The 14,342-nt window shown below is 46.6% G+C and overlaps 1 protein-coding gene across 1 annotated transcript in view; it reads right to left on the bottom strand.

Annotated features, from left to right (window-relative positions):
* Window positions 1-12,775: 12,775 nt before the first annotated feature.
* Window positions 12,776-14,342, bottom strand: part of FBP2 (fructose-bisphosphatase 2) — a 32,722-nt gene continuing 31,155 nt past the window's right edge. Inside the window, exon 7 of the mRNA XM_044264338.1 lies at window positions 12,776-13,187. Coding sequence (XP_044120273.1) covers window positions 12,993-13,187 — 195 coding nt within the window. The 3' untranslated portion in view covers window positions 12,776-12,992. The remainder of the gene's footprint in view (window positions 13,188-14,342) is intronic.

The raw sequence follows: 14,342 nt of genomic DNA, 5'->3' as shown, positions 1-14,342 counted from the left end.
AGGAAAGCTCTGGAGGCTCTGGAGGCTCCCCAAGCACAACCATTGGCAAGGAGGGGGGAGATCACACACCCTGGGGTGACTAAGGCTGCAAAAACACAAATTGTTATAAAACCCCATGACCCTTGCACAACCCTGGGGTGAAGGAGAAGCTCATGAATGAAAGAGACTAGAGCTTGCTTTGGGGGGTCTCCTAGTCACAATTATTTTAAGAAGCATAAAGGAATATGACAGTCCTCGGGAGTGTGGAGAGTAATTGTGCCCAAAGTCTGGGTTACAGTCATGGTAACTTGTCCCCATGGGACATGGTAACAAGTTGAGTCTGGGTTACTCAACTCATGGTTGAGTACGAAAAAGTCTGATTAGCTCACAGAAAATGGACGGAAGTGGCGGAGGGTTGATGCACTCTGGGGAACTGAGGTTTATACATTCTCCTTAGGCTTGTCCTATGATCCAGGGGCATCACCTTAACTTCCAGTCCTTCTCAGATGCTAGCAAGGATTAGGGTTAACAAACATTCAAGTCAGAGTCTCTCTAATAGGTTAGGACATTTGTCTGCATCAGCCACATGCCCTCAGATGTTAGTTTCTCAGTCCTGGCTGGGGAACTCCTTGCCGGCGCCCCACTCTCCTCTGCCTGAGGTGCGTGCACTCCTGCAGCAAAAGGCAGGAAGGTTGTAGGTTGAGGCCCCATGATTTGCGTAGTACAGAGTTCACCCAACTCAAAATCCAAGACGTCTGGGCATGAGTCCAACCCAGGCCGTTCCAAACAGTCAGGCTTGGTGCCAGAGATCACTGGTGCTGGAGGGGAGCCCGGCCCCAGGAGCACAGGGCTTGGGTTGGACGCAGGTGAGACGTGACCCCACGGCCTCTCCTCCAGGCACCTGGGGCGTCTACACAGCGCTCAAGCTGCTGCAGGTAAGATACTCAGCCCGCTCCACCCCTGCTTGCCGGAGCGCAGGGGGAGGACAGGCGGTGCCGGCAGAAGGTCCTGGCTGGCTGGTCACACTCACAGACCGAGGACATGGACACGGGAATATCCCAGGGGAAGGAGAGCGGGAACGCTTATTCTCGAATGTACTCGTTTCTCTGATGATGAAAGTGGGACACTTGCAAACAGGAATGTAAGACAGAACAGCGTAGTCCGCTTTTCGGTGTATTTCTTTGCAGACGGTTAGTCCAGCCCGACAGAGGCTGCGAGGTGCAGAAGCAGGAGCTTGTCCGCTTTGCCGTGAAGCCTGTGTCAGAGCGACCATGGTCAGGAAGAGACTTCCCTAGTGACCGTGGGCTCCTGCTCGCCGAGACGGACCAGACTGCGCATGACGGGTCTTCCCACACCGCCCCGAGCTGTCACCGTGACACTGAGGATTAGAAGAGACTCGCGTGCAGCACCGCGAAAACAATCATCTCGCGGGGAAGCCAAGTCTTAGAGGGAAACCGCTCATCGTCGCTAACTGCTGACCCCTAGTGGTGGGAAGCGGCAGGCCCGCTGGAGCAGCCCCCTGGGCACCCTGAGCATAGACAGAGCGCCCCTGGGCTCCTCTCTGGGGACCGCAGGCCGCCTCCCCTGCAGGCTCCTCCTGGACACCTGCTCCCCCTCTGCTCTGGGTATGTCCTTCCTGCTGCAGCCCCATAAGGCCACAGCCAGACCCTCCGCTGGCCACAGAGCGAGTCTAGGTGTGGCCACGAGACCAGCTCCGTGGGGAAGACCCAGGGGCCCCGAGCAGGTGCACACGGAGCAGCCGGGATCCACACGTGCCCCCGCTCCTGCGTCCTGCCCGGTGGCTGGGCCCTTCTCCCCCTGCACCTTCAGGAGCCAACAGTGCCAAGGGCCAGGCGTCTAAGGCAAACCCGCAGCCTCTGTCTGAGTGATCTGTGTGTGCCCACAGGGACTTCTCTCCCGGGGAAAGGAAACAGGCCTGGCCCTTCTGGAGGGGCTGGGGTTGGGGGGGACCAGGGCTGTGGCCTGAGAGGGAGCAGAGCACGGCCCGCAGGCACAGCAAAGCCTCTGTGCACTGACAGAGCTGCTCTGTCCATAACCACACCTCCTTCCTCAGAGCCCACAGTCCATCCAAGGAGCTTGTCCCCTCCTCCAACCCAGTCTCCCCCAGGTGGCCCCCCCAGCCTGCCCATCTCTCACTCTCACTCTCTCTTAGGGCCCCCAGATGTCTCCAGGAGCCAGGGAAACCCTATAGGTTTGTGCCAACAGCCTAGGTCCTTGCTGACTTGATGAGAAAAGGCCTCAGGGTAGCGTTTCCCATACTTCCCTGCACACTGGAACCCCGGGGTGTTTCAGAACTACAGCAGGCTGCACACACCCACCCCCTTCTGGATGCTCTGCTTCCCTCAGTCTGGGTGCGACCCAGACACTGCAGTTTTAAGTGCTCCCAGTGATTCCGACCTGTAGCTGGTTTGGGGAGCACTGTCTTAGTTGGAAGAAATCTGAGTCTTTACTAACTAAAGTTGTCTGACTTCCAGCCACAACACTTCTGTTAGAGACCCAGGATCTGCTCGGTACATAGGCAGAGGACCTTCAGTGACAAAGGTTCCTGTCCATCACGGAGCCTCTGCAGTGACAAGAAAACCACCAGCAACCAAATGCCCCCTGTTTGCCCAGCACTTTACAGTTTGCCAAACACAACTCAAGGAGACACTCTTCAGGCTCCCAAAAGAAAGGCCTGCCAGCTCGTGGAAAGTTCGACCTTTGGCGTCAAGGACGAGGTTTACGTCCTGAATCTGCCCCCCCACCAGCTGTGTGGTCAGTCACTGGGTCTCCTGGAACCTGGGCTTCTTCATCTGCAAGGTGGACACGGGAACTCTCACCGCACAGGCACTTGAGCGGATCCGAGAAAACCAAATGGAAAAAAGCAGCAAAGCGCCAGGCACAGAAAAAGCAAGCAGCGGTTATTATGAATAGAGCGCTGAGAATTTCCCGGAACTCATTGGTTTTCTGTCCAAGAGGGAACGGGCTGGGAGCTGGATGTTTGCATTCTGGCCTTGCCCAACCCTGTGCCCCTGAGCCAGGTGCTAACTCCCTAGTAGCTTGTCACAAGGAGCAGGAAGGACCTACAGAGAAGGCCAAGACAATGGATTTGTGGGGAATTGTAACTCATGTCATCTGGAGGAAACCACCAGCGTGAAATTCATACTTTGGGGCAGGTAAGACTTCCCATCCTTGTGAAACATGAGACCCCAAGCCCCTCACGTCATCGCCTCCTCTACCCCCCATTCATTGTGAAATTTAAAAAACCACCTCTACCCATTTCCTGACACTCCGGGGGGAGCCACCCTCTATTAGATCCCCTCATGTGGATCCTGAACACATTTCTGGGGAGAAGTCTGTGTCCGCACAGCAGGGGCGGGGGCCTTAAATTGCCTTGCCATTCCATAGTTTGGACAGGGGCCAGACTGACAACAGAAACGCTGCCTTGTTCTCACCTCCACTCAGTTGACAGGTCTAGGAGCATAATTTTAAAAAAAGTTTTCCATGGCTTCCTGTTCCAGAAACACAACCACAGTCCCTCTGGGGACAGCTCACCTCCTGGGGCTACAGTGAGACTCCGTCAGTGCAAGGTCCCGGGAGCCTCAAAGACAAGCCTCGTGGGACCTTTTTCTTAGTGTCACAGCAAAGGGCATTGGGAAACAGGCTCCTCACCCCCTCTGGGCGACGCTGCCCTTGGTACAAAGCCCCCTTCTCGGCTGCCCTGTGGGGCCTGTGGTCTCCATATGGACAGGAGCTTCCCAGCGTCCGAAGACTCTGTGGAATGTGCTGGAGGCCACCATGGGAGTTCTGATCGGCTCCAACTCTGGACGGCACATTTTGAAAAGGAATCAAAACTATAGGTGGAGATTCTGGAGGACAGTTTGCAGAAGGGGTTTAATTACAACTTAGGAGTCCCTGAAGTGACAAAACCACATTTGGCCCCATCGATGTCCAGAGTCCCCATGGGTTTTACTACACCTTAACGGTGTGGCCCTAGAAAAGCCCTTCCAAAGTGAAGGGCTGAGTTCACTCTTCCTACGTGCACAGCAGCGAAGTGCCTGTCAGGTGGGACACTTGAGAATGTGGTCAGGAGAACTGAGCTTCGAGAGGAAGGCCTTAGTGAAGGGGAAAAGCTAGTTCAGTTTGGAAGATGAAAACGATCTGGGGACAGATGGTGAGGCTGGTGCCCAGTGCTGGGCGTGCGCTCACTGCCCCTGTGCCGCACAGGGAAATGCGGCTCAAACGAACAATGTTTTTTAACTTAAATAAAATTAAGGGGCGCCTGGGTGGCTCAGTCATTTAAGAGGCTGTCTTCGGCTCAGGTCATGATCTCGGGGTCCCCGGATGGAGCCCCACGTCGGGCTCCCTGCTCAGCAGGAAGCCTGCTTCTCCCTTTCCCTCTGCCTCTCCCCATGCTTATGCGCTCGCTCTATCTCTCTCTCAAATAAAATATTTAAAAATAATAATAATTAATACATAAATACATTTAATTAACATATAGTGTATTAGTAGTTTCAGAGGTAGAGTTCATTGACTCATCCATTCTATATAACGCCCACTGCTCATCACATCACGTGCTCTCCTTAATGTCCATCACCCAGTTACCCCACCCCCTGCCCACCTCTCCTCCAGCAACCCCCAGTTTGTTTCCAATGATTAAGAGTCTTTTACAGTTTGTCTCCCTCTGTGATTTCGTCTTGTTTCGTTTTTTCCTTCCTTCCTCTATGCTCCTCTGTTTTGTTTCTTAAATTCCACATATGAGTAAAATTGTTTTTCTCTGATCACCTTATTTCGCTTAGCATAATGCCCTCTAGTTCCTTCTACAACCTAGCAATGGCAAGATTTCGTTTTTTGATGGCTGCATAATATTCTTTTTTAAAAAACTTTTAATTTTTTTAATATTTTTTTGCTTCAGGGGTATAGGCCTGTGAATCATCAGTCTGACACAATTCAGAGCACTCAGCATAGCACATACCCTCCCCAATGTCCATAAAACAACCACCCTCTCCCTCCATACCTCCCCCCAGCAAACCCCAGTTTATTTGTGATATTACGAGTCTCTTAGGGTTTGTTTCCCTCTCTGCTGCCATATTCTTTCATTTTTTTCCCTCCCTCCCTCCATGGCCCCTGGCCCGGCATCTCAAATTCCTCATATCAGTGAGATCACATAATAATTGTCTTTCTCTGATTGACTTATTTCACTTAGCGTAATACCCTCTAGTTCTATCTATGTCATTGCAAATGGCAAGATTTGGGGGATTTGATGGCTGCATAGTATTCCATTGGATGTATATATCAATCACATCTTCTTTATCCATTCATCTGTCAATGGACATCTGGGCTCTTTCCATAGTTTGGCTATTGTGGACACTGCTGCTATAAACATTCAGGTGCACGTGCCCCTCTGGATCACTATATTTGTATCTTTAGGGTAAATATCCAGTAGTGTAATTGCTGGGCCATAGGGTAGCTCTATTTTCAACTTTCTGAGGAACCTCCAGTTTGCATTCCCAGCAACAGTGTAGGAGGGTTCCCCTTTCTTTGCTTCCTCGCCAACATTTGTCTTTTCCTGACTTGTTAATTTTAGCCATTCTGACTGGTGTGAGGTGGTATCTCACTGTGGTTTTGATTTGTATTTCCCAGATGCCGAGTGATGTGGAGCACTTTGTCACGTGTCTGTTGGCCATCTGGATATCTGCTTTACCAAAATGTCTGTTCATGTCCTCTGCCCATTTCTTGATTGGATTATTTGTTCTTTGGTGTTGACTTTGATAAGGTCTTTATAGATTTTGGATACTAGTCCTTTATCTGATATGTCATTTGTGAAACTCTTCTCCCATCAGGTCCATTGCCTTTTGGTTGACTGTTTCTTTTGCTGTGCAAAAGTTTTGATCTTGATGAAGTCCTGATAGTTCATTTTTGCCCTTGCTTCCCTTGGCTTTGGCGATGTTTCTAGGAAGAAATTGCCACGGCTGAGGTCAAGGAGGTTGCTGCCTGTGTTCTCCTCTAGGATTTTGACAGATTCCTGTCTCATCAGTTTTGATTCTATTTTTGTGTGTGGTGTAAGGAAATGGTCCAGTTTCATTCTTCTGCATGTGGCTGTCCAATTTTCCCAATACCAATTGTTGAAGAGACTGTCTTTTTTCCATTGGACATTCTTTTCTGCTTTGTCAAAGATTAGTTGGCCATAGAGCTAAGAGTCCATTTCTGGGCTCTCTATTCTGTTCCATTGATCTATGTGTCTGTTTTTGTGCCAGTACCATACTGTCTTGATGATGACAGCTTTGTAATAGAGCTTGAAGTCTGGAATTGTGATATCACCAACTTTGGTTTTCTTTTCCAACATTCCTCTGACTATTCGGGGTCTTTCCTGGTTCCATTTAATTTTAGGATTATTTGTTCCATTTCTTTGGGAAAAAACTGAGGTATTTTGATAGGGATTGCATTAAATGTGTAGATTGCTTAGGTAGCATGGACATTTTCACAATATTTTGTTCTTCCAATCCATGAGCATGGAACGTTTTTCCATTTCTTTGAATCTTCTTCAATTTATTTCATAAGCGTTCTATAGTTTTCTGAGTACAGATTCTTTGCCCCTTTGGTTAGGTTTATTCCTAGGTATCTTATGGTTTTGGGAGCAATTGTAAATGGAATCAACTCCTTAATTTCTCTTTCTTCTGTCTCATTGTTAGTGTATAGGAACACAACAGATTTCTGCGCATTGATTTTATATCCTGCCACTTTGCTGAATTTCTGTATAAGTTTTAGCAATTTGGGGAGTAAAGTCTTTTGGGTTTTCCACATGGAGTATCATATCATCTGCAAAGATTGAGAGTTTGAATTCTTCTTTGATGATTTGGATGCCTTTTATTTCTTTTTGTTGTCTGATTGTTGAGGCCAGGACTTCTAGTAAAATTTTGAACAACAGTTCTGATAGTGGACATCCCTTCCATATTCCTGACCTTGGGGAATAGCTCTCAGTTTTTTTTTTCCATTGATAATGCTATTCCCTATTGGCCTTTCATATATGGCTTTTATGATATTGAGGTGTGTCCCTTCTATCACTATACTATGAAGAGTTTTAATCAAGAAAGGATACTGTACTTTGTCAAATGCTTTTTCTGCATGTATTGAGAGGATCATATGGTTCTTGTCCTTTCCTTTATTAATGTATTATACCACATTGGTTGATTTGCAGATGTTGATCCAACCTTGGATCCCAGGAATAAATTCTACTTGGTCATGGTGAATAATCCTTTAATGCACTGTTGGATCCTATTGGTTAATACCTTGCAGCTTTTGAGGATGAGAGTGAAAATGGCAGCCTCCCAATCTCTGGCCCCGAGTCAAAATCTGAGGGCCTCACTCCTTAGTGTGCCCTCCGAGAAAAGCAGTCATCCACTCCTGCCTCCCTGGTCTGCAACTGCACTCTGTGTTCACCCAGCCTGTGATTGAATACTTCTCTGTCAAGCACACAACCCCATTTTGAGTCTCCAAGATGATGCATTCCTGCGCCACTCCTCCCAGGGGAAGTGGGGGATGTCGCTGGTTCCACATTTGTTGGTCCCCAGCTCATAGAGCAGTGGCCCATCTATGCCACAGTTCACAGTTTGTTACAACCCAGAGTAAAGAGCCCACTCCTGGCTCACTCTTTGAAGGTTCTCCACTCCGTTGCCTGGGAGCTCTGCCACAATCAAGCACCCCTGATCTTCCTATAACCCCCAGGATCCTGAAACCACACTGTCCCAACTAGGATTCCACCCCCTGCTTAGCAGCCTGAGCCATGTCCCTCACCAGAGTAGACTTCTAAAAGTTCTGATTTTGTGCTCTGCTTCTTTATCACTTGCCAGTAGCCGGCTGACAGAGGATCCCTTCTCCTGTGGTCTATTTTCCTATGTTTTGCTTCCAATTCACTTTACCACACTTCCTACCTTGCAGACAGTGGTCACTTTTCTATTCGTTGAGTTGCACAGTTATTCTTTTCTTAAATGTCTGGTTGAGTTTGCAGGTGATCAGAATAATTTGATAGCTATCTAGCTGAATTCCTGGGACCAGACAAAATTAAGGTCTCCTACTCCTCCACCATCTCAGACTCTTCTTCTCAAATGCTTTTTCTACATCAGTTGAGAAGATCATAAGATTCTTGTCCTTTCTTTATTAATGCAGAGTATCCCATTCATTGATTTGTGGATATTGAACCAACCTTGCAGCCCAGGAATAAATCCCACTTGGTCGTGATGAATAATCCTTTTAATGTACTGGTGGATCCCGTTGGCTAGTATTTTGGTGAGAATTTTGGCATCCATGTTCATCATGGATATTGGTCTATAATTCTCCTTTTTGGTGAGGTATTTGTCTGGTTTTCGGATAAAGGTAATGTTGGCCTCATAGAATATGTTTGGAAGTTTTCCTTCCATTTCTTTTTTTTTTTTTTAAACAGTTTCAGAACACTAGGTTTTAATTCTTCTTTAAATGTTTCGTAGAATTCCCCTGGGAAGACATCTGGCCATGGACATTTGTTTTTTGGGAGATTTTCTATTACTGCTTCACTTTCCTTGCTGATTATTGGTCTGTTCTGGTTTTCTATTTCTTCCTGGTTCAGTTTTGATAATTTATACGTCTCTAGGAATGCATTTGTTTCTTCCAGATTGCCTAACTCATTGGCATATAGTTGCTCATAATATGTTCTTATAATTGTTTGCATTTCTTTGGTGTTGTTTGTGATCTCTCTTCTTTCATTCATGTTTTTATTTATATAGGTCCTTTCTTTTTTCCTTTTGATTAGTCTGGCCAGGGGTTTATCAATCATATTCATTCTTTCAAAGAACCAGCTCCGAATTACATTGATCTCTTCTACTATTCTTTTGGCTTCTGTTTCATTGATTTCTGCTCTAATCTTTATTAATTCTCTTCTCCTGCTGGGTTTAGGCTTTATTTGCTTCTCTAGCTCCTTAAGGTGTAGGGTTAGGTTGTGTACTTGAGACTTTTCTTGTTTCTTGAGAAAGACTTGTATTGCTATGTACTTCCCTCTTAGGACTGCCTTTGCTGCATCCCGAAGGTTTTGAACAGTTGTATTTTCATTTTCATTTGTTTCCATGAATTTTTTAAATTCTTCTGATTTTACTAGTTGACCCATTCATTCTTTATTAGGATGCTCTCTGGCCTCCATGTATTTGGGTTCTTTCCCAATTTCCTCTTGTGATTGATTGAGTACCAGTTTCAAAGCACTGTGGTCTGAAAATATTCAGGGAATGATCCCAAGCTTTTGGTATCTGTTGGGACCTGATTTTGTGACCCAGTATGTGACCTGTTCTGGAGAATGTTCTATGTGTACTTGAAAAGACCATGTATTCTGTTCCTTTAGGCTGGAATGTTCTGAATGTACCTGTGAAGTCCATCTGGTCCAGTGTGTCATTCAAAGCCCTTGTTTCCTTGTTGGTCTTTGGCTTAGATAGTCTGTATGTTGCAGTGAGGAGGGTTTTAAGTCCCCTGCTATCATTGTATTATTATCAATGTGCTTCTTTACTTTTGTTATTAATTGGTTTATAAATTGGCTGCTCCCACGTTAGGGGCATAAGTATCTATCATAGTTAGATCTTCCTGATAGACCCTTTAAGTATGATATAGTGTCCTTCCTCATGTCTTATTATAGTCTTTGGTTTAAAATCTAATTTGTCGGGACGCCTGGGTGGCGCAGTTGGTTGAACGACTGCCTCCGGCTCAGGGCGTGATCCTGGAGTCCCGGGATCGAGTCCCACATCAGGCTCCCAGCTCCATGGGGAGTCTGCTTCACTCTCTGACCTTCTCCTCGCTCATTCTCTCTCTCACTGTCTCTCTCTCTCAAATAAATAAAAATAAAATCTTTAAAAAAAAAAATAAAAAAAATAAAATAAAATAAAATCTAATTTGTCTGCTTTCACAATTGCCACCCCAGCTTTCTTTTGATGTCCATTAGCATGATAAATAGTTTTCCATCCTCTTATTTTCAATCTGGAGGTGTCTTTGGGTCTAAAATATGTCTCTTGCAAATAGCATATCGATGGTCTTGATTTTTTAATTCAATCTGATGCCCTGTGTTTTTTGAGTGGAGCATTTAGGCCATTTACATTCAGAGTAACTATTGAAAGATGTGAATTGAGTGCCACTGTATTATCTGTGAAGTCATTGTTTCTGTATAATGTCTCTGCTCCTTTCTGGTCTATGCTACATTTGGGCTCTCTCTTTGTTCACAGGATCCCTTTTAATATTTCTTGAAGGGCTGGTTTAGTGATCAAATTCTTTTAGTTTCTGTTTGTCCTGGAAGCTCTTAATCTCTCCTTCCATTCTGAATGACAGCCTTGGTGGATAAAGTATTCTTGGCTGCATGTTTTTTCTCATTTAGCACCCTGTATACATCATGGCAGTCCTTTCTGACCAGCCATGTCTCTGTGGATAGGTCTGCTGCCATCTAATGTTTCTACCCTAGTAGGTTAAGGAGCTCTCATCTATAGCTGCTTTCAGGATTTTATCTCTGAAATTTGCAAGCTTCACTATTATATGTCAGAGTATTGAATGATTTTTATTGATTGGGGGGTGGTTCTCTGGGCCTGCTGGACTTGAATGCATGTTTCTTTCCCCAGATTAGGGAAGTTCTCAGCTGTAATTTGTTCAAATAAGCCTTCTGCCCCTCTCTCTCTATTCTCATCTTCTGGGACCCCTATTATTCAAGTACTATTGAACTTTATGGTGCCAATGATTTCTCAAAGCCTCTCCTCGTGACCTAGTAGTTTTTTCTCATTTTCTCAGCTTCTTTATTTTCCATCATTTTGTCTTCTATATCACTGACTCTTTTCTGCCTCATTTACCCTAACAATTAGAGCCTCCATTTTTTACTGATCTCAGTAATAGCATTTTTAGTTTTGACCTGATTATATTTTAGTTCTGTTATTTCCACACTAAGGGATTCTCTAGTATCTTTTATGCTTTTTTCAACCCCAGCTAGTATCTTTATAATCATTACTCTGAGTTATAGCTCTGACATCTTATTTATATCCATATCTATTAAATCTATGGCAGAGCGTATTCCCTCTGCTTCATTCTTCTGTTGTGAATTTCTCCTTCTAGTAATTTTGTCCAGAAAGGAAAAGAGGAAAAGAATGAGAAAGAAAAAGAAGGGAGGAAAAAAGGAAAAAAAAACTGTAATAATCAACAACATCTTCAGGAAGTAATTCTGGTGTACACTGTGTATACTCTGCTATTGTGCTTTGGCTGCTCTTTCCCACTGGTCCTTCCTCTACAGAGTTCTTCCTTGTTTTGGGAAGGGGGGGTACCTTTGAGTAGGGATGCTTTGGGTTTTTTGTGGGGGGGTGTGTGCGTGTGTGTGTATGTGTGTGTGTTTAAGCCAGAAGCTGATGTTTTCGAGTTTTCTTTAATTAGTATACCTGGTATATGCTGGGGTTTGTGTTTGTCTTCTGAGGGAAAGGCCTGCTGTGCTGGCTTACAAGCTGACTTGTCCTTAGAACTTGCTCCTGCCAGGTCTGAGGGTGGGGTTTAGTGTAAGGGATTCAAGCCTCTACCAGAGGTGCTGTGTTCTCTCTGGAATCTGTGCTGGTGGACAGGAAGAGGGCATCAGGTAGAGAAGGTAGAATATGGTGTCACCTCATCCCCTTGTCCCTAGGGGGGCAGAACCCTCAGCAGCTGTTGCTCAGGAGGCCCTCCCAGAAAATTGAACAATCTCCTGTGGCCAGGCCCTCATCAATTTCCTGCCCTAACCTTTCTAGGTCCAGGTCATCAGCATGCCCAGAGCCACAGATCTACTGTATTTTATCTTGGCCAGTGGCTGGGATTCAAAACTCTAAGTTTTAAAGAGCCTGGTAAGGTGTGCATATCCAATGCTGTCCCCAGGCAGGGAGGATCGGACTGTGTCCAGCACGAGTCCATCCATGAAAAGCCTTCACACAGTATGTGTGCAGAGGCTAGAGTTTATATAACACTGATGGAAAGCTGGGGCCAGGCTATCAGCCATCTGCACTACTCCCTACTCCCTTTTTCCTAGAAAAGCCATCACAAAGGCTTGGATCTATTGTGGCAGACAGTAAAGCAGCAGCCATGTTACCTGTCCTTGGCTCCAGCCTCCACACTGGCCACAGACAGTCCAAGAAAAGTGACTATTGGCGCATGCGTGCAGAGGTTCAAGCCTATTGTGGCTCAGGGCAAAAACTTAAGAGGTTTTCTCCCCTCTGTGCACCCCCCTGACCCTACTGGAGGAGAGCTCCCCTCAGTGGCTCCCTGGCTGTCCCTTTGGCTCTGGAGAGGACAAATAATCCTCAAATGCCCTCTGGAAAGGGGAGCAATTTTTCCCTGAGCAACCCAGGGATCCACTCGACAGCTACTTAGGGGGTCACAAACTGCTGCAATCTTTCTGACTTCCTCTCTCTTCCTGACTTTGCTCTGCAAACCGAGCTTACACCCCTTCCCCACTCCACGGCTTCCCAATCCCCCAATTCAGAGCTGTGAACCGCACTTCTGCCAAATTCCCTCACTCCATACTCCTCCCATCCTGTTCCTAGTTTTTCAAAAACTTCAAGGCTAGTCTAGTTGTATTTAAAACAAAACAAGTTCAGAGTCTGCCTAGTACTCTGCCATCTTGGAACCAGTCTCCACTAGGTTCAAATTTTAAGGCAACCAAGACAAATTCTTACCTGATCCCTAAACCTTTTGCCCAAAAAATTCATAGCTGTGAATTCCCTGGCTGTCAGACTTGGAACTCTAATCCTATTAGCTGTTGTGCTTGAGAGAAGACAGATCCAATTTGTTCTTTTCAAATGTGGGTTTTTACTTTGAGCCCTTCACATGGAGCATAGAATCGCCTCTGGCTCCTGGAGCCTGGAGGAGCACTTCACTGCTGCTCTTCTGGGGCTGATTCAGGGGTTTGTCTTCTGTGACTCATCACCACTGTTTACAATGATTGTTTATTTAGGGCCCTTAATAGAAGGGACATGACAAAGAAAAGGCAGCATTCCGGGTGAAACCCACTACCTGCCTGCCTGGCTTTTCTGTACACAGGTGAGGTACTCCTTCACATCATCTGGGGACCCCAGAATGAGGGGAACTCGCTGGTGAATGGACTCCGGTTTCACGTCCAGCACGGGCTGGGTGCCTGTGGTCGCCAGGCCTCCAGCCTGCTCTATGATAAAGGCCACGGGATTGCACTCGTACAGGAGCCGGAGCTGTGGGAGAAAGAGAGTCAGGTGGACAAGTTCTGCAAGTGGCCCCAAATCCCGAAGCCACACCCCTAAAGATCAATGGGGAATTCCAGCAGCTGAACTTGTGTCTTGTCAGCACGACTATGCCAGGTTCATGGCCATGACTTTGGGGCACTGCTGGTCAGTCTCTACCTGTCTTGTGACCTTTGTGCTTATGAGAGGCCTGCCTCCTCCCTTGGGTGATGAGACCTAGATCCTTGCTTGCTGTTGGTTCAACAGGGAGCCAAACTGATGCTGAGCGCTGGCCAGGAGCCTTCGTATGTGAGGCCTTATGACAACGGAGACATCCAGCTTGGGTGAGATGGAAGGTCATCTAGAGAGTGCTAGGTTGACTCTCAGGATAACTTCAGTGTTCGGGATCATGGGGAAGAACCCCACATCATTGACCTGACTAGGTAGTTTGCTGGGGTTTAAATGGCCTTTTCTCTTGTCCCCCAAGACAGAGCTAATGTCCCCTGCTTGCACTCCCACGGTATCCTGCACATTCCTCTTCCTATATTTGTCACACAGAGGTGTGTTTCATATCTGTGTGTGTTTTTCCTCCTTACACGCTTGCCCTTGAGAGCAGGGACAGAATCTGTCTGGGTTGGACATTGTGGCATCTCCCTTCCCAGTAATGTCTGACCCAAGGGAAATGTCTAAACAAGGCTACTGTGTCCCTTGCCCAAGGGCTCCCAGTGGAAGGCAGAAATGGGCAGGGTGGGGAGGGTAAAGTCAGCTTGTGCCCTGCTTTCTAAGTCATGCCCATGTACCCAGGGCTGAGCTTATCCTGAGCAAGGATTGCTTCTTCTAGCAGGCACTACAGGAACCAACAGGTGTCTGCCCTGCGCCCCAGTGAGTGTTTAGGGAATTGAATAGAAATGGGCTGGACCCAATGTCTTTTTTAGGCTTATTTCTGTGATTGTGCTGTGATGCACTCCTCACCAACCCGCCCCCTACCGAAAAACACACACATCCCATTAGATTCAGGGTGACAGGCTAGCTGCATGTTCTAGCCCAGTATCATACTATCTTTTCCTTCCTTCCCAATAGGTGCAAAACCTGTATTTAAAAGATAACAAGTTCCTTCCTGTAATCAGCTTACAGAGTGATTATGCCAGCTTTCTATAGCCTTTTCTT

This window comes from Neovison vison, chromosome 9 (genome assembly GCF_020171115.1).
Source record: "Neovison vison isolate M4711 chromosome 9, ASM_NN_V1, whole genome shotgun sequence".
Taxonomy (NCBI): Eukaryota; Metazoa; Chordata; class Mammalia; order Carnivora; family Mustelidae; genus Neogale; species Neogale vison.
This window is presented reverse-complemented; position numbering and strand designations above follow the sequence as displayed.